Source organism: Sabethes cyaneus, chromosome 2, assembly GCF_943734655.1.
Source record: "Sabethes cyaneus chromosome 2, idSabCyanKW18_F2, whole genome shotgun sequence".
NCBI classification, from domain to species: Eukaryota; Metazoa; Arthropoda; class Insecta; order Diptera; family Culicidae; genus Sabethes; species Sabethes cyaneus.
Genome location: NC_071354.1, coordinates 59,590,718 through 59,617,578, shown reverse-complemented (window position 1 = coordinate 59,617,578; position 26,861 = coordinate 59,590,718). Strand labels below are relative to the sequence as shown.

The following is a 26,861-nucleotide window of genomic DNA, read 5'->3' as shown; positions in this document are numbered from 1 at the left end:
AGTGCATTCTTCTTGCCAACCTGAACACAGTGAATATATTTTCATGGACAGAATTTTTGTTTCAAACAAAAAAAATGCTTTTGAAATTTGCAGAATCGATGATGACCAATTTCACCTTAATATGGTATTTATTTCTTGAAAAAAACGAAAAACCAGGCTATGCATAGCCAATCGTAGCAGCCCTGCTATATACAGAAAAAAATTGAGTGCGTTATCAGGTTTTTTTTTATTCAGTTTGAGTGTTTCCAGTTGATTTGCAGCAGCCATGACGAAAACTGGTGCTGGTCTAACAAGCCCGTCGTCGTATGTTCGTATCTCGGCTTGGCATTGCTACTAGATAGAGTCAGTACGATCGTTGCACTAGCCCCGTAACTGTCATGTACTCTAATAGCCGGCTGCAAAGTCAGACGAAGAAGGATCAAGCTCTCACCATGACGTTTATACCAATGGCTTTACCTTTTTTTGACGAAAACAGTAAAGCAACTACGTTTGATGCTTTGTTCGTACTGCCAGTTCCACCCAGGAGCAATAAAGATCGTGAGGCGGTTTGTGTCCGCCTAATATAGACATTTAAGCACTTACAACGTTCTCTTCCTTCTAGAGGAATGCGAGAACATCGAATTTATTCCGGTCATCCGACGCCTGGCCCCGGCCGCCCGACGATTCTGCGCGATCATAACGTTCATCAGAAGCCGAATAGGAAGACCGAGAGCAAAGTGACCTCATCGTTCCGCGTCTTGTGCCACGAGGTTGGAGCAAGCGACCAAACAGTGAAGAAATACCTGGCCAAAATGGACATTCTAATGCGGAAGTGTCAGTTAAGGCTGGTCATGTTTGGGCAGCAGGCCATCCCGAAGAAGGAACGGATGTTGGTGAAAAACATCTTTCGCCGCCCCGCTTCGCCGACGTCGGGGTCGTAATGGATGACGAGACCTATTTGCCGTTGGACGGTGACGACTGATAAGGGAACGGGTACTTTACGTCTTAATTACATAAAACCGCTAATAAAACGATGAGCTCCACTGGAGCATTCTGATAACCGCTTTAAACTGATAGTATAGTAAGTTTATAAGAAATGTAACGCAGCCGAGTAGTTTTATCGTAGTAATATTAGGCAACCACAATAAATTTTTTTTATTATGGCTTTACCTAAAAATAAAAAATAAGAAAACTTATCCAATTTAATTCTACTATGTGTATTTTATTCAATGACAGATACGTATTTCGCCAAACGAGAGCTTTTCACACTAGGAATATATATGCAAAATTTCATAAGAATTGGTTTTACCGGTAAGAAGATATTAACCCTCGAACACTCGCGCCAACTTTTGTAACGCAGTTACTCGCGCGCACAATAGACCAAACCAAAGAAAACGTGTGCAATAGAGTTTTGGCTGGGAAAACTTGGTTTTAGGTTTATCGAAACTTTGGAAGAGTTTCTTGAAATTGAAAGTTTTATCGTCTGGTACAATTTAAATTTTGATTAATCCCTTTAAAAATGAATTAAAAAAATATTTTTCTTGATTGTCAATATAACACATTGATGTGTTCTGCAAAGTTATAGAGCATATTATTTCAAGAAATTTTGCTAAAGACAGTAACCTTCTATCTCTGCAGCGAAGATAGAAATATCTTATTTATTGTATATGAATTTGTAAAATCAGTTTTTCTATTATTGCTCTTTTTGTAATTGTTGCATGACTTTTTCATGAACTACAAAATTGTACAAATAGTAAAAATACACAACTTTTCTGAAAATAGTATACCTGTATGTTTGCTTGTTTAGGAACTGTAGAACTTTGATTATACAGAATACCCTAATTTTGACTCCGAATTACTTGACTACCAGCAGACGGATAAATTTTAAACATTTTACATTTGCTGATAGTTTTGCTGCATACATTTCCCAACAATTTAAATTATTAATTTATAAAATAATTATGATATTTTGTCCACAATAAGTTTGTTGAAGAATATACGTTTGTTAAACAACGATTTGTAACTTTATAACAATATGGCGTTGAAACACCTACACGTATTGTATAAAATACAACAGCGTGAGTAGCCGAAGGTTAATAAAAATTGATGAAAATTATTCAATTTTCAAAAATTTTATGTAAACCAACGCACTACGTAACTATAACCAATAGATGAATTATGTTACGAAGATGTGTCGATTTCTATCTCAAATAGTAAGTAAGACCGTATAACAAAGGTTCCTTTCACCACTAGGTGGATTAAATCGGGTTTTTATACATATGAAAATGCTAGCTGGGCTATTCTTGCTTTTTATAAATACGTTGTTATTTTCCATACAAAAATCTACGAACAAAAAGACAAAAACGAAAGAAAATTTGTTTGGCTGAGTTTCGGAAATTCCACTGTTTGAACTTCTATTTCTATTTCGTGCTAGAAGCGTTAACTCAACTCGTACACTCATTTTTCGAGTTTTTCGGGCTGTAAAGCCCACAGACAATTGATTTTATAAAGAAAATTTAACTCATATCCTACATTGACCAACTCGTGACTTTAGTCATGACCTTGAAATGCGGTCAGGCATATATTAATATTTTTCTGAAACGATGATTCTACAATTGATGAAGGGACGGTAAGGGAAAGTAATGAAGAAGGATTTTTTCGGGAATGCAGGGGAAAGGAAGGGGGCGGGGTAATAGGTAGCTATGCTTAACAAGTTGTCGTTGTGACTCCTATCTTTTGTCCAATGCTGGAAGGTGCATGGGTCGAACCAAGCTGTATTCAGAGATTATAACCGGATTTGAACCCACAACACCTGCCAGGGCGTGTCGCTCACTGGTACCCGTGTACACTGTACAACACAACGATTATGAACTATTATTCTTGATTTGGGCTGCCTGATATGGCAGCTCAGTCATGATTTGACAGCAATTCAAACCTTATGATTTCGTGATTTTATTCATGGTATCGGAACCGGATTTCTTTCCGTGTATGGCATTAATGGGCAACCTTTAGGCAGAATTGATCACGTTAATGATCTTGGTATTATTTTGGACCGAAAGTGGACATTTGACAACCCCCGTACGGCAATAGTGTCTAAACAAAGTAGACAACTTAGATTTATCGCCGAAATAGGACGGAAATTCAAGGATTCTCATTGCCTGAAAGCCGTGTGCTGCTCACTTGTACGTCATATTCTTCAAAATATTTGCGTGGTCCGCAGTAGCTCGATTGGAACTGGTGGATTGAACGTGTGCAGCGCAGATTCATTCTTCTAGCTTTGCCCGACAATTTTACTTGGGCCACTTGAACAATGCTAGAACAACGCCACTAACTACAAAAAGCCTCACCTATGGGAAAAGTGCTCAACAGTGAAATGGATTCTCGGAATCCATTCGATCCATTGAATCGTCAGAAAAGTTAGGGCATCCTTAGGAAATAAGCAGTAAATCTTGTATTTCACTTGATTCTATCATAACGTACAACCATTTTCATATACGAAAATAGCCCAAAATTTGTTCGAAAATAAACAATTTCTGCCTAAAAAGATGTCTTCTTTATACAATAAATAATCCTTATGCGAATCTGTTACTAGCTTGATTTTTTTGCTTTATGATCGGTTTATTACCAATTAACAAAATGTGTGAAAAACGGATGTTATCTTGTTATGTTCTCCTGATTGGAGAGGGTGAAAAGTAAGACTGAAACAACTGTCTTGCAATGAGCATGACATTCTAGTAATGCAATAAATTTATGAAAAATAATAAGTTATGCATCTTACCAACCATAATAATAAGAATTCAGTGTCGGAATAGAGAAAATCACGATGATGTACTCCACACACAATTGCTCGTCTTTTGGTTTCTTTTAGGCTACGCAGTGACAACAAATTGAGACATTAAATTGATGTATTCAGTTATGCATGCCTAATCAGGCCAAACCTGTGCACTCGCTGTGATCAATCTATTCTGCTGAACAGATTTATTGCCGAGGTTACAAACAAACACCTCCACCGTCGTCAACGACTAGCTGATAGAATCGAACAATTCATATTTTATGTTTCCATTGTTTACTCTGGTTTATGGTCGGCTATAAATTGCAGACTCCAATCTTCCATCAGATTAACCGGCATGGGCCAAACGGTGGCAATTGCCGGTGTATTTCATTTCAACGCTAATCGGCGATGGCAGAAGAAGGGTGGTGCACATTTCAACGATACCTGCGAAGGTAGGTATGTACAGGCGGCGTGGAGTGTGAGAACAGTATGCTACATCTTGCAAACGAAAGCTGGGCGGAGCTGCTTCTGACATTTCTAATTCCTTTCCGCTGAATTGGATTTAAATAAATAAAGAAAAACTTGTATCGGAGCAATAATAGCAGTGCAGTTGTATGAATGTGGAAATGCGGGAAAAAGGTACTACACAACATACGCTCTAGCTGGTTTCCATTCCTAATTAGTATCCGCTCCTATAATTGTTTACTGCTTCGAGATGTTTTACCTCTTCATTCGACCCAACGTGCGAACTTTGGCTAATTGTTATTTTCCGGAAAGGTGTTGCTCGCCACACGTCTCAGGGAAGATGTTTTGAGGCTCATAATTACGATCGTTTTAAGACGCTTCGACAGTTGCATGCATCGGCTGTTGGTGTGTGCATGCATGCGACCTGACGATGTGAAAATTCATTTCACCCGATGGGTTTTCTATTGCGCTTTGTGTTAGGTTAAAGCATGTATTAAGAAAAAATGACAAAACTTTTTACACTCCGTTTTCACTTTTTCCCGCACATTGAAATTGTTGTATTTGGTTTGACGGGATGTTTGATGAAAGACGTATTAAAAACGTTTTTTTCCTGCCTATGCTCCGTGTGCATTCATAGAATGGGTCTTGTTTGCTCTGAACGATCATATTTTTGTGTACCTCGAAAGGTGTTCGTAAATTTACATTTATTTTGTTCACACTGTTGTCTGTCGAGCAATAAATTCAGCATAACTTTCATAAAAAGATCATGTTTCCTCTAATTTGATCTGGTTATTCTACAAGAAAGAAAGATATCACTGCAAGAATGTGATTCAAAGCCCAATTCATCTCAATTCCCGCGAACAAACGAAGAAACTAATGAAAGACAACAACGTTGGTAAATCATCACAAACTTCCTGAAATCACCGAATTATGCAGCTGGGAATTATGCAGTAGGGTCGTCTTTTTTAACGATGGCACCTGTGATGGCTCGGGCAACGACAACGCTTTAATATCCAACCAATGAATGCGCCCATGGACGTCTTATTCAGACAAGATGCCAGATAAGCGACGGTCGTTGGCCCATCAGTAGTCGACTCGGCACAGCCACGGCAGGCACGGAAGGAGAAACGAAACAGCTCGAGCGTACCGATTGTGAGCCACCGGGAAACAGTTACGTTTTTCCCGGAATTATCATCAACCGCGCGGGTGCGTTGTACCACCACTATTCGGGGTCCACATACCACGTATAATCCTGAAAATATAAACAGCTGGAAGTCAACCGAAACGGTGTGACCGTCACGAAAGGTAAACTTTTTAGTTGCGTCCCGCTTTGATTTATGCCTTCCGTAATGAGCTTACCATGCATAGCAGGCAGAAAGAAGCTTTCGAGGAAGCAAGCAGAGCAAAAGAATCAGCAAATTTCCATCGGCTTTGCTGGATTTAATTTTTTACTTCTTCGGGAAGATAGCATCGGAGCGGCCTACACCACTCATATGCAATCGATCTCATATTAGAAAATGATTCAAGGGAAAACTTTCAGGAAGTCGGATTTTATATTATTCGCCATTTCCACTTCGTCAATCGTTTTAATTAATCGCCATAAAATAGAGTTTTATCGTGAATGTTTAATTTTCGATCTCCTAATCGCGATAAATATGATATGTTTTCTAGTGCATTTTCCACTTCGGAGAGCAATCACAGCGGGTGATTGTACAAGTTGCTTCTACGTCGTATTCACAACATAAATCCGGAAGTAAAATATAAACATTACATTATGAACATCGCAAAACTTTGCATGTTCGGACCTCTGCTACATACCGCGATGTGTAGAGAAACAACATTGTAACATTGTAATTTTTGAGGTTACCGAGCGTTGTGCGTATCCGTTATCAGACTGCAGTGGGTGATCCCCATGTGCTCCTATCCATTACTAATTGCTGCCGTAGCAGTGTATTTTCATTAGGTAGCTTATATTGGGGAAAAAGGCACATCAATCAACTTGATGGTTTAAAGTAGCCAGACTTTCTGTTTTGCCATAACCTTGAACGTGATGGTTGTTTTGACATTGAAAAGGAAATTTGCACAAAAGTGGCATTACTAATTTATTCAATACAATTTAGAATTTGGGACGCCAAGATCCCACACGTAACATAATAAGAATTTAACATAACATGTAGATCATTTTAAATTTGATTTAATTACATAGATAAACTACACAACTCTCCATAAGTTAATTCTTCCTTCATATTGCGGCACTTGAATAAACAGGTAGGGAGTTTTAACTATTTTTTTAACTTTTAAAAACAAACCAGCAATTAAAATCTTGCGATCACTCAAGACGTTGATTCCGACTAAACAGTCGGGGTAATCAGACATTTCATCTCTCCAGCCAAGATTGCGCAAAGCATATCACGCAAACTTTTCTGTACATGTTTGATCCGATTAACGTAGGGGAAAGTAGTCAAGAGTAAAACAGCTGGAACAGTGAATCAGTAGCAATAATTTCACCAAAAAACATTCAAGATGTATAATCTTTTCTTGTACAGTGAAGCCACAGACAAACAGACATAACTCTTGGAAGAAAAATCTTTAAAAATTATCGTACCTCACATTTAGCCTGAACACTAGCACCATCTATGATCGACATTCCCAAACATCAAATAACAACCGGAGTGTTCCTCGAAGAAGCAAGTATTTTTTTATGGGGAATTCCCTTTCTTTCGTCAAAAAGCGCCACTTTGACCAAAACGGAGACATTCCCAACTAGGCCCAAATTTGAAATGACGGTTTAATCGGTACGAAGAATGGAAAACGAGTGTTATGTTTGGCTTCAGGTATCGAACGAATATAAATATTTCTATGTCCTCGTCGTCGTTGTTCTCGTCAGCATAGAACCGGGGTGGCTCGTACTGTTTCAAGCAGACGTCTCCATTCAACTCGATCTTGGGCTACTCGTCATTATTTTCCCTGACGTCTCAGAAATCGCAAGTCACTTTTGACCGAGCCATCTTGCACGTTGGAACCCCCTGCTCCTGGCGCTGGTGGGGTTGTTGAACAGAACCGTTCTCGTTGCACTGCCGCCTGGCATCCTTACGACGTGTCCGGTCTACCGTAGTTCGCCAACTTTTGCAAGATGTACGATAGGATTCTCTACAAGCGGTGCCTGTAGCTCTTGATTCATATGCCCTTGCCACGCTCAGATTTCAGTTTGTATTCCGCTAGATAACGTCAGCAGCACCTTCCGCTCGAATATAGCAAGCTCGAGCGTGTCTTTCGTGAGCAGAACCACAGCTTCAAGTTCATAAAAAACTACCAGTCTAATAGGGTTTCGTACATTGCCAACTTCGTACGACGGCGTATGTTTCTTGATCGTACCGTTTTGCGAAAAGTAAAGTACTAGTGTTAACCTCCCAGTTGGTCTCGAGGTATAATGCTGGCCTAATAAGCCAGCTGTCGTATGTTCGAATCTCGACTGGGAGAGGCTGTTAGCGTCAATAGGATAGTAGCAACTGGCCCTGCAATTATCCTGTACTCTAACAGCTGGCTTCGAAGTCTGTCGTATAAAAACAGAAGGTCAAGTTTCGGTAACGGATTGCAGAACCTAGGCTTTGCTTTGTAAGTACTACTGTTGTTATCCGCGGTCACCAGCGATCCCAAAAACATGAACTTATCTACCTCTTTTAAGTTAGTCGCCGTTAACGATTACCGTCCGTGGGAGACATGCGCTTGCTTTCTGTGAGACTCTTCCTTTCATGTATTTGGTCGTCGACGCATTTATTTTTAGCACCATCCTTCTAGACTTCGCTTTCAGTCTGGCGTAGATTGCTTCCGCCGTTGCAAAGTTCTTGGCTTAACAATTTAACAAAATCAAGAACACAAACTATTGCTTTCCTGCTACCTTACAGAAATTAGAGATTGTTTTAATTACCAGTGATTCCCCCACGGTGTAGGGATTTTACATATTCAATCCCATTTTATCAACACTAAATTTCCAATCAAATGCAAACATGCGCATCCGTTCAGAATATTATAACCAAACGCTACACTGCCGCTACTCGCATAACAGTCCCATTTATATAGGAAACTGCATATAAAATGGGACTGTAATGCGAGTAGCGGCAGTACAGCTGTAGCGCACATTTCCAATACAGATATCAAATTCGCCTAGGTTTATTCCTTTTGACATTTTTTCTGGCACACTTTCGTAACACAGAAATCAGATTGGACAAGGTTTAATCGGAACCGCATTCGTAAAAAATTTGTTGGTACGAGGGAGCTTTGTTTCTCTTTCTGGCGTACTTCCCAACCAAGAATCTTGTTGAGACGAGGAAGCCTTGTCACTTGTTTTGACTTACTTTCCAAGCACAGTTATAAGTATAGGTTTAGATCGTAAGGAATTTTCGACCTATTGGAACGGGGAGATTTTGTTACTTTTTTTCTAAAATGATGTAGAACCAAGATGGCATTTTTTCTAACCAATCACGAAGAAAGAATCTCCAGTTGGACAATGCTACATTACTCCCTTTTTTTCGATTTCTCAATAGTACGTATTTTGAAATCAATAGGTTTTATTATTGGTGTGGATGCATAGAAAATTTTCCGATCGATTGGCGTAAAAATATTTAAAATCGCTTTGGAAACCGCTTAGCTATTAGCGATCAAAATCATTTTTTCGTTAAGTTCGATTTTTTTGGAATGACTTCCTATCCCAAACCTTCCCGTAAGACGTAATCCTGCGTCAAAAAATCAAAATCCTCCAGCCGCTCTACAATGACATTGTGATTTTTAAAGAATCGAATGCAATTGATCGAACGAAGGAGCTCAGGAGCTGGAGAATATTTTCAACCTCGACAACGGCTCGCTGTATGGAGGGTCTTCAGTCCAATCGCTGATTATGAGCTCATCGAATGGGAAGTGGAGTGTCGTACGGACCAACTTTCCGATCAGGCAACGCACCAGCTGATCACCAAGGCCAGGAAAGAGCTGACGAACATACCGATATCCATCTGATCATCAGACATGGCTAAGGTTCCAGCCAACTACTGTACGGCCGCCCAGTAGTGAGTCGAAGTTTTTTGTAGAAAGCTTTCGTTACTCGCACCAAGTCTTGTAACACGATTACACGCACGTTGTATTTTGTACAACACTCTTCATCCCGGAATATCTCGAAGTTACGGCACTTCTAATTTCATTACTGAAATGGAGCGCAAGATGTAAGTAGACCTGATACATACTGACTTGAAAGCGGTCTTCGATCGCAACAATTATCACATACTGCTTGATATAATATTACGACCAGGCGTTTCACAACAGTTTCCCTTTTGGTTGCGCTCGTATTTGTGCGACAGGGTCAAACATGGCTTGAAGTTGTTGTCTCCGTATCCGTACACGAATAAATTTAATGTACCGCAAGGCAGTAACTGAGGAACACATTTGTTCATTTTATTCTTTAACGACGCGACCCCTGCCCTTGAAAAAGGCTGCACACTGGTATATGCTGATGATTTTAAAATTTACTTGACGATTCGATGCATCCAGGATTGTCATCGCATTCAACTTCTTTTCAATGCCTTTTTTTTAGTTACAAAATTGACGGCCAGGTACTGAAAAGAGTTAAGCATGCGAACGATCTTGTTGTAATTCTCAATCCGAAACTGAATTTCGATCGCCTCCGTACAACGATAATTTCAAAAGTGACTCGCCAGCTGAGATTTATTGCAATAATTATTCGACATTTTAAAGACTCGCACTGCCTTAAAGCATTGTATTGCGCCTTAGTTAGTTCCCTTCTTCAAAATGCGTGCCTAATTTGGACTCCACATCAACTTTATTGGAACCTTCAAATTGAACGAGTGCAGAGGAGGTTCATACGGTTGACCCTGTGTAGTTTGCCTTGGTGCAACACGGAAAATTTACTTCCTATCGCTTTCGCTTGCTTGGTCTAGATACATTTGAACGTCGATGCAAAATTCGACAGGCTTTGGTTTGTGGCAAAACTGTTACACGGAGTGTTTGATTCACCACAGTTACTTTCGTTATTGAATTTTCGCACAGTACGACACTTCAAATCCCTCCCAATTGGCCTCGAGGTATGATGCTGGCCTAATAATCCAATCGTCGTATGTTCGAATCTCGGCTGGGAGAGGCCGTTAGAGTCAATAGAATCGTAGCAACTGGCCCTTCAATTGTCCTGTACTCTAACAGCTGGCTGCGAAGTCTTCTGTCGTATAAAAACAGAAGGTCAAGTTTCGTTAATGGAATGTAGCACCTAGGCGTTGCTTTGCTTTGCGTTCAAATCACAGTAAAACTCTAAAAATAAACCAATGCAAGCCGAATTAAGTACCAAGTGTCACAATGGCCAATTCCGGACATGGCTTTATTACGAAAAATAAATCAGATTTCGTTATTGTACTTTCGTGGCGGTTCCCGGAGTCCCTCCAATATATCTAGATATGATAAACGAAATCCTAGATAGTCAATTTGGTTTCCATTGACTTAGTTTTTGAATCTTAGTGTGATTCAAGATGTGGCACGGTGGGTTCTTGTTCATGTTTGAAACTGGCCACTTGTTCGGGGGTCGCTGGAACATGTCCAGATGTAATCAACGAAACCCGAGGTAGTTAATTTGGCTACCATTGATCTAGTGTAATTTGAAGTCTCGCATGATATGTTTTGGTTCATGTCGCAAAGTGACCATTACGGTAAACGGTATGTGTTCGGGATCACTTAAGGCGGGGTCACATTTCCGAATGGTCCCAATATAACTTAAAATCTCTAAAATAATCACCAATTGATATTAGGTGCAAAAAACAATACCTATAAATTTTTTTTTTTTTTGGCTTTCTACCAGAAGGAGAAAGGAGAACAAGGCGCACTATAAAGAAATTGGCATAAACATGTAATTAAAATGCGAAAATTTTCCATTTTGTTACTCCTGTGCAAAAACGAGAAATATATAAGGGCATTGCAAATCATTTTAAAAGTTTTTGTCACCCCCCCCCCCCCTTGGAAATTGGGTTGAAAAATAGGGGGCGAAAAAATAATCTTCTTATATATAAAAATGGATTTCTGCCTGTCTATCTGTCTGGATGTTCCTTATGGAATCAAAAACTATTGAACCAATCAGTGTGCAAATTTGCATGTAGAGGTTTTTGGGGCCAGGAAAGGATTTAGTGATGGTTAGAGACCCCTCCCCCCACTAAGAGGGGGGGCTCCCATACAAATGAAACACAAATTTCTGCATAACTCGAGAACTAATCAAGCAAATAGAACAAAATTTGGCATGTGGGTGCTTTTGGTGACAAGGATTTATTCTATGGTAAATTGGGACCCCTCCCCTCTTTATAAGGGGAATTATGACTCCTCTCCCCTTTAAGAGGGGGGGCTTCCATACAAATGAAATACAAATTTTCTCATAACTCGAGAACTAATCAAGCAAATAGAACCAAATTTGACATGTAAGTGGTTTTGAAGGCAAGATTTTTTTCTATGGTGAATTGAGACCCCTCTCCTCTTTAGAAAGCGAGTTATGACTCATCTCCCCTTTAAGAGGGTAGGCTTCCATACAAATGAAATGCAAATTTCCTCTTATCTCGAGAACTAATCAAGCAAATGGATATTTTTTGAAACGATGGTTCTACAATTGATGAAGGGACGTAGGAGGCAACGTACGACAGCTGCTCGTCACGGAACATCAAGATCGCCATCGGGGATATGAACGCCCAGGTCGGTAGGGAAGAAATGTATAGACCGGTGGTAGGACCCCATAGCCTGCACACCGACACAAACGATAACGGCCAACGACGTATAAACTTTGCAGCTTCCCGAGGCCTGGTGATCCGAAGCACCTTTTTCCCGCGCAAAGATATCCACAAAGCCACCTGGAGATCACCTGACCAACGTACAATGAACCAAATTGACCACGTTCTCATAGAGGGCCGGTTTTTCTCTAAAATCACGAACGTACGATATTGATTCTGACCATTGCCTAGTAGCAGTACATGTGCGCTCAAAGCTGTCCACCGTATACCGGACACGTCAAAGCCGCCCTCCTCGGCTGTACATCAGGCAGCTAGATAACCCACAAGCTGCCGAGAACTACGCGCGAGTACTGAATAAGGCACTGCCTTCTTCCGAGGAGTTAGGTGCTTCAAACCTCGAAGACGGTTGGGGCAGAATACGCTCGGCCATCGGAGAGGCCGCTACCGTGGCACTAGGTATTGAGCCTCGAAGTACACAAAATGATTGGTTTGATGGGGAATGCCAACAAGCGGTGGAGGAGAAAAAAAATGCTTGGAAAAATTATCTAAGTATTGCCACTAGAGAGAACCTGGCCAAATACCGACGAGCTAGGAACCAGTTGACCATGATCCTGAGGAGGAAAAAGCGCCAGAAGGAGGACAGAGATCGTGAAGAATTATAACAACTATTCCGAGCTAATGACACGCGCAAGTTTTATGAGAAGGTGAACCAAACTCGGAAGGGCTACACACCGAAACCTGACATGTGTAGGGACGAGGGAGGGAATCTAATTACAAACGAGCGCGAGGTGGTCGACATATGGAAGCAGTTCTTCGATGAACACCTCAATGGCGAAGTCGCAGAAGGAGGCGGAACGGAAATTAACCTAGGAGCACCCACGGAAGATAGTAATGTCCTTGCACCTGATCTTCAAGAAGTCAAACGAGAAATCGGGCTGCTGAAGACCAATAAAGCCGCTGGGAAAGACCGCCTATCAGCAGAGCTTTTTAAACATGGCGGAGAAACGCTAGAAAAGGCTCTACACTGGGTTATTTCGAGGATTTGGGAGGAGGAAAGCTACCGGAGGAATGGATGGAAGGAGTGGTTTGTCCCATCTACAAAAAGGGTGATCGGCTAGACTGCTGCAACTATCGTGGTATTACGCTGGTTAACGCCGCCTACAAGGTACTCTCCCAGATCCTGTTACGCCGGCTGTCACCGATAGCACAAGGTTTCGTAGGGAATTATCAGGCGGGTTTCATGGGGGCTCGCGCAACTACGGACCAAATTTTTACTATCCAACAGATCTTGCAGAAATGTCGGGAGTACAACGTGCCCACGCATCACATCGTTATTGATTTCAAAGCAGCATACGATACAGTCGATCGAGACAAGCTATGACAGATAATGCACGAATACGGTTTTCCGGACAAACTGACGCGACTGATTAGAGCTACATTGGATCGAGTGATGTGTTTCGTACGCATCTCTGGGACACTCTCGAGTCCCTTCGAGACGCGGCGAGGGTTGAGACAAGGTGACGGTTTATCCTGCATGCTGTTCAACATCGCTCTTGAGGGGGTGATCCGACGAGCGGGCATCGAAACGAGAGGCACGATTTTTACCAAAAGTAGCCAACTTCTAGGCTTTGCTGAAGACTTCGATGTCATAGCCAGGAACTTTGCGACGGCGGAGGCAATCTACGCCAGACTGAAAGCGGAGTCTAGGAGAATTGGGCTAAAAATAAATGCGTCGAAGACCAAATACATGAAAGGAACAGGCTCAAAGGAAACAAATGCGCGCCTCCCACGGTCGGTAACCGTTGACGGCGACGAACTAGAAGTGGTAGAGGAGTTCGTGTATTTGGGATCGCTGGTGACCGCGGACAACAACACTAGTAAGGAGATCCAGCGGCGCATCCAAACGGGAAATCGGGCCTGCTTTGCCCTTCGTAAAACGCTACGATCAGGAAGCATACGCCGCCGCACGAAGCTAACAATGTACAAAACTATTATCAGACCGGCAGTTCTTTATGGACTTGAAGCCGTGACGCTGCTTACGGAGGACACACGCGCCCTTGCCCTGTTTTTTGCGGAAAGTGCTGCGAACGATATTTGGCGGAGTACAAATTGAAAGCGGAGAGTGACGGAGGCGTATGAATCATGAGCTACAGGCACTGTTTGGGGAGACTCCCATCGTACATCTAGCGAAAGTTAGCAGGCTACGGTGGGCCGGACACGTCGTAAGGATGCCGGACGACAGTGCGACGAAAATAATCCTCTTCAACAACCCCACCGGCACCAGGAACAGGGGGGCCCAACGTGCACGATGGCTCGACCAGGTCGAAAGCGATTTGCGACTTCTGAGACGACTAGGAAATTGGCGACGAGTGGCCCAAGACCGAGTTGAATGGAGACGAGTGCTTGAAACAGCACGAGCCACCCCGGCTCTATGCTGCTGAAGAAGAAGAAGAAGAAGAAGAAGAAGAAGAAGAAGAAGAAGAAGAAGAAGAAGAAGAAGAAGAAGAAGAAGAAGAAGATAACCACGTCAGAAATGACGCCTGAAAATAATAAATTACAGTCGAGAGGCAAACTGTTAAGCATAAAACTTTAGCTATCGAAACCCTTGGGGTAACCAACCTGTTTTGGACCCCATTTGCAGCTGTACATAATTTTGACACTTCCATTTGAATTTGCTGTAAGTGTCCAAATTTTGTACAGCTACAGATGAGGTCCACAAAATAGGTTGATTGCCCTATACACTCTTCGAAAAAATATTTTCCTCAGCAGTGAAAAATAAAAAAGTAAAGTTTACTGCTAAAAACCATTTAATATCGGAAACCGATTGAAAAGTTAAACAAAAAGCAAAAATTAAGATAGAAAAGTTAACAATCTATAGGCTAAAACATGAAAATAAATATGAAAGCTCACTACGGAAGACACAATCTGGCACAGAAGACCGCGTGGCACGAGTCAGGCGGAACCACATAAGAAACCTCAAACTCACCAACCCGGCCAGATAAGCACGATATCTACTGGGGAGTACAACAGAGGCGTACAAGGAAGAGAAATAGAAGTTCCCCCCCGGGACGGAACAGGCTCCAGTATAGTGTAGTCATCGGCCGCTTTCGGCAGACCGTTCGTCGGTGCATTGCATGTTGGCATGCTTTTGCAGCTGCTAAATTGATTACCCTGACATTGCCATTGAATGACTGCACGCCGTGGCGCTCGGCGACGTGGATGGCAGTGCAGCATGCTACCAGATCGTACCAGACGATAACCCTCCTGGTGCCTGGTGCATGTGCCTGTAATAAAAGGAGGCGGAAAGATTCGCGGTAATCGTGACAAAGTATCATTTCGGCTGGTAGCTGTGGCTTATTTCGGTATTGAATTAACATGTTTACAATTCTGGCATTTGCGACAGCTGATAATTATACACTTAGCAAGTGGTTACCTTACAATGTTGATGCAGCAGGGGGCGTACCATGTAAAGCACGGCAAATGATGACGTTAATTTGATACGCCAGTAGCTTGCAATTTGCAACCGCTCTGTAAGGTTCGTGATTTATGGCGTTAAAATTAAACGTGATAAGGTAATGTGACTGAAGTTAGTTTGTAATTGGAGCAAGTGTAGTATGACCAAAAGATACAGGATCCAAGTTTTCGATGAAATCTCGTAAAGTGATTTTTTTGCAATTATGACTTATGGAAAATAATTTTAGTATCTTCGAGTATGTTTAATGGACAAAATGCCGTTTTCAAAATTATCTGTATTGATATTAAATATTGTTAATTTTTAAAAAAATTGATATATGATTACGTTTCATCTAAGATGAAAAATGTGATTGGAATCATATTGATAAGTAGCGTTTTCGAATATTCAAAGTTGACTGGTCAATTTTTTTTTCTGCCAAAAAAGTCTGGCAAAAGTGATTACATATAGCTGTACTAATTTTTACTATGCCACTACATGCTCAGTTATACACTATAGTTACTATATATATAGTTCGGCGGATAGAAAACCAGGCGGATTGGCATCCCTGATTTATGAAATTAAATTTGAAATTATGGTGAAATGTGCAGGTTTTTACGAGAAATAATCACTGGCGGGTGTTGAAAATGACTAGTTCTATGAAAATAAAGTGTGTTTTTTTAACATTACTCCTGCATTTTGGATTTTGAAAAGCTTTTGGCTCCGCTTTTGACGTTTATTTGGCTCCCGATTTTCTATCCGCCGAACTATATATATAGTAACTATATTATACACGGGTGGAATTTTTTCATAAAAAGTTTTCCATAAAAAAGCTTGCGACATGTGCACTTGCCATAAAAAGTATTGGCATGGCAACAACTCACTCAATAAAAGCTCCGCCGATTATTTTTTTCAGCTAAGCTCAATTGCCCACATTTTATACCACTATGATTCCTATACTCGACTGTGGCTACTAATCGAGCTTAATTGTTCAAAGCACACCACAAGCTTTCGATGGTAAGCTGATCGTACTTCGTTGATCGTTTTTCCGAGCTTTATGTCGACTTACCTATCGCAGAAGGAAAACCGGTTTCCTCGGGCGTTGTCGAAATGGTTGCGGTCGGCTTCCTCTTCGCAGTAGCTGCAGTTGCAGTACGAGTACTGCGACCCATACAGACTGGAGTCGTCGTCCAAGTCAGTAAAGTTGACGTCCGTATCAAAGGCATCATCGTAATTGCTTCTGGGTGCACCGGAGTCTTCCGATGTGGCGGCACGTGATCTGCGAAATGGGTTTTGCGATAAACATGCATTAAAATTTAAATTTAAAATCCACGATCTACGATTAGGGCTAATTTGATGATTATAATAATAAATCATGGCTTCAAATGGACTAATAACAACGGCTAGAAACAGTGCAGAAGGATTTTACTTGCAATTATCCGACGATTGTGGTAGCTCAATAAACACAAATGTTACAGAGAAAGCTTGTTCAAGAGCATGTACTTTGCATAAAACGGCTATAATCCTTCCACAAGTAGCGTTAAACAAAACATTGATTCGTCGTTTGGGCACGGTGAGGTACACCCGAACACTGCATTACTTCACGGTCCATGCCAGCAATGCTGGCTCCATCAATCGGACGTCAATGAAACCTTGTAGCTGCACTTGCATATACCACGGAACTATGGTACACGTGTTCAATGCTCGGATCGAATTGATCTCCATTTGGAAAGCTATTCGATTTTTTAAATATTTTGCATCGCTAAGATTCTATCCGTTATGAATGTTTTTTTTTCTTCGTTAACACGAATGCAAAATTTATTTGAAGTGAATTAATCAACGAATAAGGATTGATCCTAAAAAATAGTTACAATAGTAACTTTGTAGTGGTTTTGTTTTTCATACAAAAACTCTTTCAATGAAATACTGAAATAAACGATGCAGTTAGATAACATTCCCACCAGGTCTGTATAGCCAGTGAACCTGTCTAAGTCAGTATACGCTGGGGCTGCTGATGATGAATGTAATGCCACTTTCCAGGGAGTTGCTTGTTGGATCATAAAAAATGAGCATAGCATTAATGCGTGTTAGGGCGTGATACGGTAGTATCAAGTCGAAATGGTTGCTTGTACAGCAATGTAATAAAATCCAATTGGTAATTTCGTAAAAAAAACTGCTTATAGCACAATAAATCTTAACTAGTCATATTATCTAAGCTGGAGAAAAAAAATATGATAGGTCCAGGCTGATTTCCTGATAGGATGGAAGGATGTTTTTCCAAATATCCATATTTTGACAGTTAAATTTTTCACAAACTATAGGCACTCAAACTACTGTACCGTGCCTGGTCAGCGAAACATTTCTTTGAATGCAGTATGCGTTATAGCCGGAATAATTACTTTTTGCAGTCTACTGGACGAGGGCAATGCGGTCTATAAATTATCATATGATAATGAAAACGAATAGGAAACCAATTGATGGCCAAGTGGTACCAGCAGTGGGAACACCAAAAAGGGAAAGATAAATCCGCAGATTAATTTGGAAAATCTCTTTACAGTATACAGAAAGGAAGAAAATATATTAATTGACCGCTTGACACAATTTCCTTGCAGATATTAGTGTTTTCGATTCGGACACGCAAGGTCACTCTACTGCGCTACGTGCTATGAAACTGAAAAAAAAAACAACTGAGCACGTGATTTTCGATTGGCCTCGATTCGAGTCAGCACGAAAAGAGGCGATGGTAGCCATCGCAGGAGCGAACATCATAATGTTGATAACATCATTCAGAATAGGTGTCGTGACGAAAATGTCTGGAATGCCTTTAATAAAGTTATGGCGAAAATGTGACTGTGTTTTTTTTGTCGGAAGGTTTGACCACTGCGACCATTATTTTATTCTATTATGGTATATGACTGTGTTGCAGCATAAATGTAAAAATTCAAGAAGTAACATCAATGTAAAACGGATGTGACGAGGAATTCGTGATACGATTTAAACCATGGGCCTGTTACTAAAACGATTTCATTCATTAAAGCTTCTGAAATCGTGGTTTTGCCAACCTTTCCTTCTCTTAAAAAAATCAACTTTTGAACAACTGAACCGATTTTTAAGATTTTGAAACTGAATTAGAGATATTATAACTCGTAATGTTTATTAATCGTTAACCCATTTCCTCCCAGCGTTGCGAAAACGCAACGCACTTTCATTCGATTCTAGAGAAGGCCCGGTTTAAGATATCAACTTGGACCCTGAGAGACAAAGAAAGATTGGAAAAAAAATTTAATCGAGCTGTTTTTGCTCAAAGGTCAGATGTTACATGTAACATAATTACAGTTGTAACAAAATAACAGGTTTTGCTAAAAAAATAAAAAAATAAAAAAAATAAAAAAAATAAGAAAACTTATCCAATTTAATTCTACTATGTGTATTTTATTCAAATTTCGAAAACAGACACTGAGGAAGCCTGCAAGTCGTAGGGGAAATACGTATCTGTCATTGAATAAAATACACATAGTAGAATTAAATTGGATAAGTTTTCTTATTTTTTATTTTTAGGTTTCGTATTCTACTAAGCGCTCCAAAAACTTCAGTCAGGTTTTGCTATTTTTCACACAGTTAAGGAAAAATGCTCATGAAACTCGATTTTACCTCTATTAACGCCTGACCTATCAATCAGTGTTAATAAGAATCGGTTGCTTGCCAAAAAAACTTTGTTTCATAATTTTGATTATTTTTGTAATTTTAAGATAGGTTTTAAGCTTTGCGTTGCGAAAACGCAACGCTAGAAAGAAACGATATTCAAAATTTGCAACAAGAACGTTTGTTTTCGTTCGTTCGCTGCGGTGTTTCATTTAATGCCGTTGCTCTTTAGTAAACAAATGAATGTAAATCTTATCTTTCGCTTATTTAAAATATCCCGGAAACATTATAAAAGTCTACATAACATAGAATTCGCAGCTTCAAACACTGATGGCAGATGGAGAAGCCGTTGTGATAAGAGCGTAATAAAATTGTTAAAGTACCTTTGCCTCCGGAATATCTGGAAAAATTGAGTGACGGCAACGACAGTTTCATGAACCCAAATTTCACGTTACATCCTTTCCGGAATGTGTTGGTAGGCATTTAATCATCTGCGATGACATGCATTTAGCATTCAAACTGCATACTATGCGTCTAGTGCAAAGATGGTCTCCAACCCAAATGTTTCGATATCTATCATAAAACATAACATGTAATACTCTAAGTCGTTCATTTAAACTTTATTAATACTCAAAATCACAAAAAATATCCCAAATTTGATTTAACGGTAAAAAAGTATGAAGCATTTATATGCATAATAATGAAGGTATGCAAAAACGATATACCCTTAACGCCCAGCGTTGCGTTTTCGCAACGTAGCGTTGCGGGACACAGGGTCAAAATTAAAAATACATGTCAGCGGTTTTTTCTTAGTTGACCTAAAAGAGAATTTTTCTGAAAGTTTCAACTTTCTATCCCTGCTGGGAAAAGTGTGGGGCTTAATGGGTTAAGTATCTGTCAGTGTAAGTGATATAAAACGATTAATATAGTGTATTAATATAAATACACTGAAGTATGTCTTTTATGCGACTATTTTTACGCAAATTTCGGAATTTACGCGTTTTTTTTCAAGCGCCGCCTGGTAACAATTTTATGAAATGAAAGGTCTAGACCTACTGATTAACTTTACTGAAGGCAGTAACTTTCTATACAGCCATGATTCCGGGATAAAGTGTATTGTCCCAAATACAACGCTCGAGTAACCATGTTACAAAAGTTGGCACGAGTAACGGAAGGTTAAATTAGGTTTTTGAGACAGCATTCGACAAGATTTCGGAACATAATTTAACTGTTTATTAACCCGAATCATCCCAATGATGCCATATGGCATCACTTGACAAATTTTATACTTTTCGCTATAAAATGAAAACGAATCGCTATTTCCATAATTTGGTAACACCATTTTGAAGGCAAATGGATATAGTTCGACAAGAAACATCACATTAAGTATTTAAGCTGTGTACCTTGATGCAATAGCATTTCAAATATGAAAATTTGCCTGATTTTGCGGGGTAATTCTGGGCTGATTCGGGTTAAGGTAAAGGTCGTCAGAGTCCAGCAGCTTTTTTACTGATGTCAGTACTTGTTGCCACTATCATTTTGTTTATACTGAGTTGCTAGTAGTAGGTAATAATCTGTTATGAACAATTATGAAACGTAGAATCGCATACCTGTTTTTGCTGTTGAACTAGATCCGACAGTAATTCTATCACATAACATGTTGTTTACGGTGAATTTTATTATCAGCTAATTTTATACGTATATTATCGACGCACTACGGCCCTTAACTTAATAGCGAAAATAATTGGTCAATTTCATGCTCAAATGTTTATGTTGGCATCACTCCATATAAACGTCCGTTTCCTTGGTAACGTACTACAACGACGGTCGTGGGTTCGGAATTGCAATCGAAACGAAGTGAAGTTTTTCCTATCAATTCAAGTGAACAGATTGGACAAAATCATTATAATATCTTACTAAATAACTGTTCGGGTGGTAAATTCAAGTTTTTTGTGCCTCAAGTTAAGTTTCGCGAGTGATGTGACGAATGGAACGGCCGAGAAAAATTAATGAAAAATCGACGGCGAAAATATTGTGATGAACTTTATTTGGGCAAAAATCGCAGTATTTAGTGTAATTTATGCCCCAAACAGTAATGGAACCTATAGAATACAATGTTTAGTGCTTCGAGTTGCAAGATCTTATTACGGCTAGCAGGTTAGTTGAACTAATTTTTTTTATGATGGTTTCCCGAGTCTTCGGTGCCTCACTAACTGCCATACATGTACTCTGACGACCTTGTCGTTAACGCTGTATTGCTTGAATCATATCATTTACGCCAACAGATACTTCCGGACTAAATTTTTGAGCTGTGACAGATCCTCCAAAAGTGGCATGAATACCAAGTCCCTACGCTCTACGCACCACCTATTTAAGATTTCATGGCTCCCAACGGTACTATTGACCGTGAAGAACTATGGAAAATTATGGAGACGAAAACGGCTTTCCCGGGAAGCTGACAAGACTGATTAAGACCACGATGGATGGTGTTCGGAGCTGTGTGAGTATTTTGGGTGCATTATCAAGCCCGTTTTAAACACGCAGGGGACTTCGGCAAAGCGATGGTATTTCCTGCTTCCTGTTCACCATAGCGCTAGAAGGTGTTATGAAACGTGCGGGTTTTAACATGCGGGGTACAATATTCCTGGTAAATGACTAGATAATGCGGAATATAGACCCCATAGTGGTCGTTAGCCTCTTATCCAGCAACTCCATTCCCGACCTTCTCGTGGTACCAGGCGGAATACGAGCAACCTTAGTGGAGATCGGGTAACCAACCCCGGTGGTAACTAAGGTCGTATACCAACCGGCAAGGGGGTATAGTGAGTCTCGGCACTATAAGAACACTTACAAAATTCAAGCAAATTCGGAGCGGAATATTCGGCATCGTCCTAGGCGACGGAACAAGGACGACGAATGGAGACTTAGAACTTGGAACTGCAGATCGCTAAATTTCGCAAGTTGCGAGCGGGTGCTGATTGAACAGCTTGTACCCTGTAAACTTGACATCATAGCTCTGCAGCAAATCTGTCGCAAAGGAGAAAAAGTATGCAAGATCCGTGGCGGAAAGGCTCAGTTTTACCAGAGCGGTGGCACTACCAACGAACTGGGAACGGGCTTCGTAGTGTTGGGTGCATCAATTATAGCATCATTAACGTGCACTGCCCGCACGAAGGTAGACCCGACGATGAGAAAGAAGCGTTTTTTACGAAACCTGAAATTAGATAAAAAGAAAACTCGAAAAGAAAAGAAAACTGTTCGAAAACAGACAATGAGGAAGACTGCAAATCGTAGGCTAAATACGTATCTGTCAAGAATAAATATACATAGTAAAATTATATTGGATTAGTTTTCTTTTTCTTTAATTCCAGGTACTTTATATGGGCAATTTGCCCTTTAAAACTTCAAAAGGGCGTAACTCAAAAATTCGTCGATCGATTTTTTTAAAAATTGGCTCAGAGGTGAGGGATGGCAATTCGTACCAACTGGCATTTTTCGTTTAAATGGCCTATTTTATTTTTTAATCATGGTATTCAACGCGGCTCTAATTGCTCAACTTGCTGTTCCGCTACTGTGAAGTTGGTGGAATTGTCAGTGTTCACTACCATAGACTTAATTTTTGCTACATTGACTGTAAGACCTGCTGCTTGGGAGCTCTCGGAGAGGTCATCTTACTTGCTCTGCATATTATTTCGGCGTTGTGTCAAACTTAAAACTAAATAAAAATACTGCAATCCAGTCATTTATGAGCTTTTATTACTTACTTACTTGCTTACTTAGGTGGCTTGTCATCCTAAGACAAAGCCTGTTGAACAAAGTTTCTCCATGTAACTCGGTTGAGGGCTACCGCTCTCCAATTCCTCGGAAACCGAGTACTATCCGCCAGATCTCGCTTCACCTGGTCTAATCATCTTGCTCGCTGCGCTCCTGGTCGTCTTGTTCCTACCGGGCTTGAGGCGAACATCATCTTTGCAGGGTAGTTGTCCGGCTTTCTTGCAAGATGCCCTGCCCATCGTATCCGTCCAGCTTTAGCCACCTTCTGGATACTGGGTTCGCCATAGAATTGTGCGAGTTCATGGTTCATCCTCCGCCTCCATACTCCGTTCTCCTGTACGCCACCGAAGATCGTTCTTAGCACTCGTTGTTCGAAAACTTCGAGCACTCGCAAGTCCTCCTCAAGCATTTTCCATGTTTCATGCTCGTAGAGAACAACCGGTCTAATAAGCGTCTTGTACAGGATGCACTTTGTACGGGGACTTAGTCTGCTCGACCGCAATTGTTTGTGGAGCCCATAGTAAGCACGACTTCCGCTGATAATACGCCTCCGAACCTCACGGCTGGTATCATTGTCCGCCGTTACCAGTGAGCCAAGGTAGACAAATTCATCGACTACCGACTAACTTATCGCTGTCGATCAATATACTACTGCTCAAGCGGTGTCGTTCGGTCTTGGTTCCGCTGGCCAGCATGTACTTTGTTTTAGACGTATTTACCTTCAACCCAATCTATTCTACTTCGCGCTTTAGTCTGGTGTACTGTTCAGCCACCGCCACAGATGTTCTGCCGATAATATCCATGTCATAAGCAAAACAGACGAATTGACTAGGTTTAATGAAGATCTTGCCCCGCGTGTTGATATCCGCTCGGTTCATAACACCTTGTAGCGCTATCTTGAACAGCAGGCATGAAAGACCATTACCTTGACGAAGCCCTCTGTGTGATTCGAATGAACTTGACAATCCACCCGAAATCCGAACACAGCACTGTGTACCATCCATCGTAGATTTAATCAGTTTGATGAGCTTCCTGGGGAAGCTGTTCTCGTCCATGATTTTCCATAGCTCTTTCCGGTCGATGGTATCATAAGCGGCTTTGAAGTCAACGAATAAATGATGCGGAGCCTTTCTGCGACACTCCAATCCGGAGTAATAGAGTGTTCTATGCGTCCAAATTTACTTTTAGCCAGGCTTTACTTTTTCGCTAACATTATTGTAACATCCCAGCTAGCATTTTTATATGTATACTAGCTGACCCGACAAACTTCGTATTGCCACAAATTAACCTGTGTTGTACATAAATCATGAATCTCGGATGATCTTTGTCACTATCTCGAGTTTTGCAAGCCCCCCAGTGGGCGGCGCTTCCGACGGCGGGTCACCGGCAACACTCGCGACCGGCTCGTCCTGAATGATCTAGTGTTACTATAGATAGTTTTTGTGGTCTTGTTATTGATTAATGTTTTATGGAAGAGTCTCGAATTTCTCGAGTTGGGTTAGTTTTTGAGTTTCGCAAAAATTTCTGTTTTATTTGTATGAGAGTCCATATCCCCCTACCACAGGGGTGAGAGGTCTCTAACTATCATAAAATAAATTCAAGACTCAAAAATCTCCTACATGCTAAATTTGGTTCCATTTGCTTGATTAGTACTCAAATTATAAGGAAATTTGTATTTCATTTGTATGGGAGCCCACCCTCTTAAAAGGGGAAAGGGGTCGTAATACACCACAGAAAAAAAATTCTGCCATCTAAAACTCTCACATGCCAAATTTGGTTCCATTTGCTTGATTACTTCTAAAGTTATGAGCAAATTTGTATTTCATTTGAATGGGAGCCCCCCCCCCCTCCTAAAAAGGTAAGAAGTCCTAATTCATAATGGGAAAAATGGTTGCCTCCAAAAAAACCCACATGCCAAATATGGTTCTATTTGCTTGATTAGTTCTCGAGTTATGGGGAAATTTGTATTTCATTTGTATTGGAGCCCCCCCTCCTAATGTGGGAAGAGGTCCTAATTCATCACAGAAAAAATTCTTGCCTCCAAAAACACCTACACGCCAAATTTGGTTCCATTTGCTGGATTAGTTCTCGAGTTATGAGGAAATTTGTATTTCGTTTGTATAGGACCCCCCCTCCTAAAGTGGGGAAGGGTCCCAATTTATCATTGAAAAAAAAATTGTCTCCAAAAACACACATATGCCAAATTTGGTTCAATTCGCTTGATTAGTTCTCGAGTTATGAGGAAATTTGTATTTCATTTGTACAGGAGCCCCTCCTCTTAAAGTGGGGAGGGGTCCTAATTCACCATAGAAAATTTTCTTGCTCTCGAAAACCTTCACATGCCAAATTTGGTTGCATTTGCTTGATTAGTTCTCGAGTTATGAGGAAATTTGTATGGAAACCCCCCCTCTTAAAGGGGAGAGGAGTTATAATTCCCCTTATAAACAGGGGAGGGGTCTCAAATTACCCTAGAATAAATTCTTGTCACCGAAAACACCCACATGCCAAATTTGGTTCTATTTGCTTGATTAGTTCTCGAGTTATGCAGAAATTTGTGTTTCATTTGTATGGGAGCCCCCCCTCTTAGTGGGGGGAGGGGTCTCTAACCATCACTAAAACCTTTCCTGGCCCCAAAAACCTCTACATGCAAATTTTCACGCCGATTGGTTCAGTAGTTTTTGATATAAGGAATAATATATCTATAAGGAACAGAGGACAGACAGACAGACAGACAGACAGAAATCCTTCTTTATAGGTATAGATAGATAAAAGTTAAAAATCAGCTTTGCGTACATATATACATGCTAATAAATCGTATTTGATGCGCGAAATTGGCAAATCCGTGGTATTTTGGAGGCGATATACGTGATGAGGAATAAACATACGCATTTCATCGATATGAGTAATTATATACGACAATATCCGATTAAGCCCGACCCGCTCCGTACTGCTATACGATTCTGAGCTGAATATCGTATGTATGTCAGCTATTATCTTTATATACGACTGAAAATCAACTTCTGCGGACTTTATTAAGGTTTAGTTACGATTCCTAGTTTATTAAGAGTTATTTACGATAATTTTCGGTTATTGATGTACGATTTGGCGCTAGCTGGGATCCCACTAGAGCACTAATTTCAACAAATTCTTGACCACGTCAAATTCGTCTCCATCTATCACCACCACAGCAGCAAGATCCGCGGAGCTACCTCGCTCCCTGTCAGTTATCTGGAATAGCAACTTCCAATGCTATGTACAACAGTAGATTTGATAGGCTATCTCATTGGTAAAAACCACCTAAAGTCACAACTTACTTACTTGGGTGGCTTGCCATCCTAAGACAAAGCCTATTGAACAAAGTTTCTCCATGTAACTTGGTTAAGGGCTACCGCTCTCCAATTCCTCGGACACCGAGTACTTTCCGCCAGATCTCGCTTCACCTGGTCTAACTCTCTTGCTCGCTGCGCTCCTGGTCGTCTTGTTCCTACCGGATTTAAAGCGAACACCATCTTTGCAGGGTAGTTGTCCGGTATTCTTGCAACATTCCCTGCCTATCGTATCCGTCTAGCTTTAGCCACCTACTGGATACTGGGTACGCCATAGAGCTGTGCGAGTTCATGGTTCATCCTCCGCCTCCATACTTCGTTCTCCTGTACGTCGCCGAAGATCGTTCTTAGTTCTTATCTAAAGTCACAAGCGAGGTCATATTCAATCATAGGCCGCCATAACTTATTTCGTTTTGCTCTATCGTATGCTGGCTGGAAGTCTGTAGGCAGATGGACGATCTACAAGTTGAATTATCAAAATCCAAATTGGATTCGCCTGCAAAAGATTCCTGTAACGGTCTCGGCTCATGAAACAAGATGTATACCAGCAGTTGGCCTCGACGAATTTTATTAATACACTAGTTGAGTACCCGATCTTGCTCAGAGCCATCCCCCATTTGTGTACCAGCCGCTTGTACGTCTGTTTTTTGTTCCGGAAATTTCCGTAATGTAAAAACAAAGCCGTTTCCCCA

General features: G+C 40.8%; 1 protein-coding gene across 1 annotated transcript in view; it reads right to left on the bottom strand.

The window, feature by feature from the left end:
* The window catches only part of LOC128734475 (uncharacterized), a 184,871-nt gene that overhangs the window by 119,764 nt on the left and 38,246 nt on the right, over positions 1-26,861 (bottom strand). Inside the window, exon 3 of the mRNA XM_053828693.1 lies at positions 16,497-16,706. Within this exon, the coding sequence (XP_053684668.1) occupies positions 16,497-16,706 (210 nt within the window). The remainder of the gene's footprint in view (positions 1-16,496; positions 16,707-26,861) is intronic.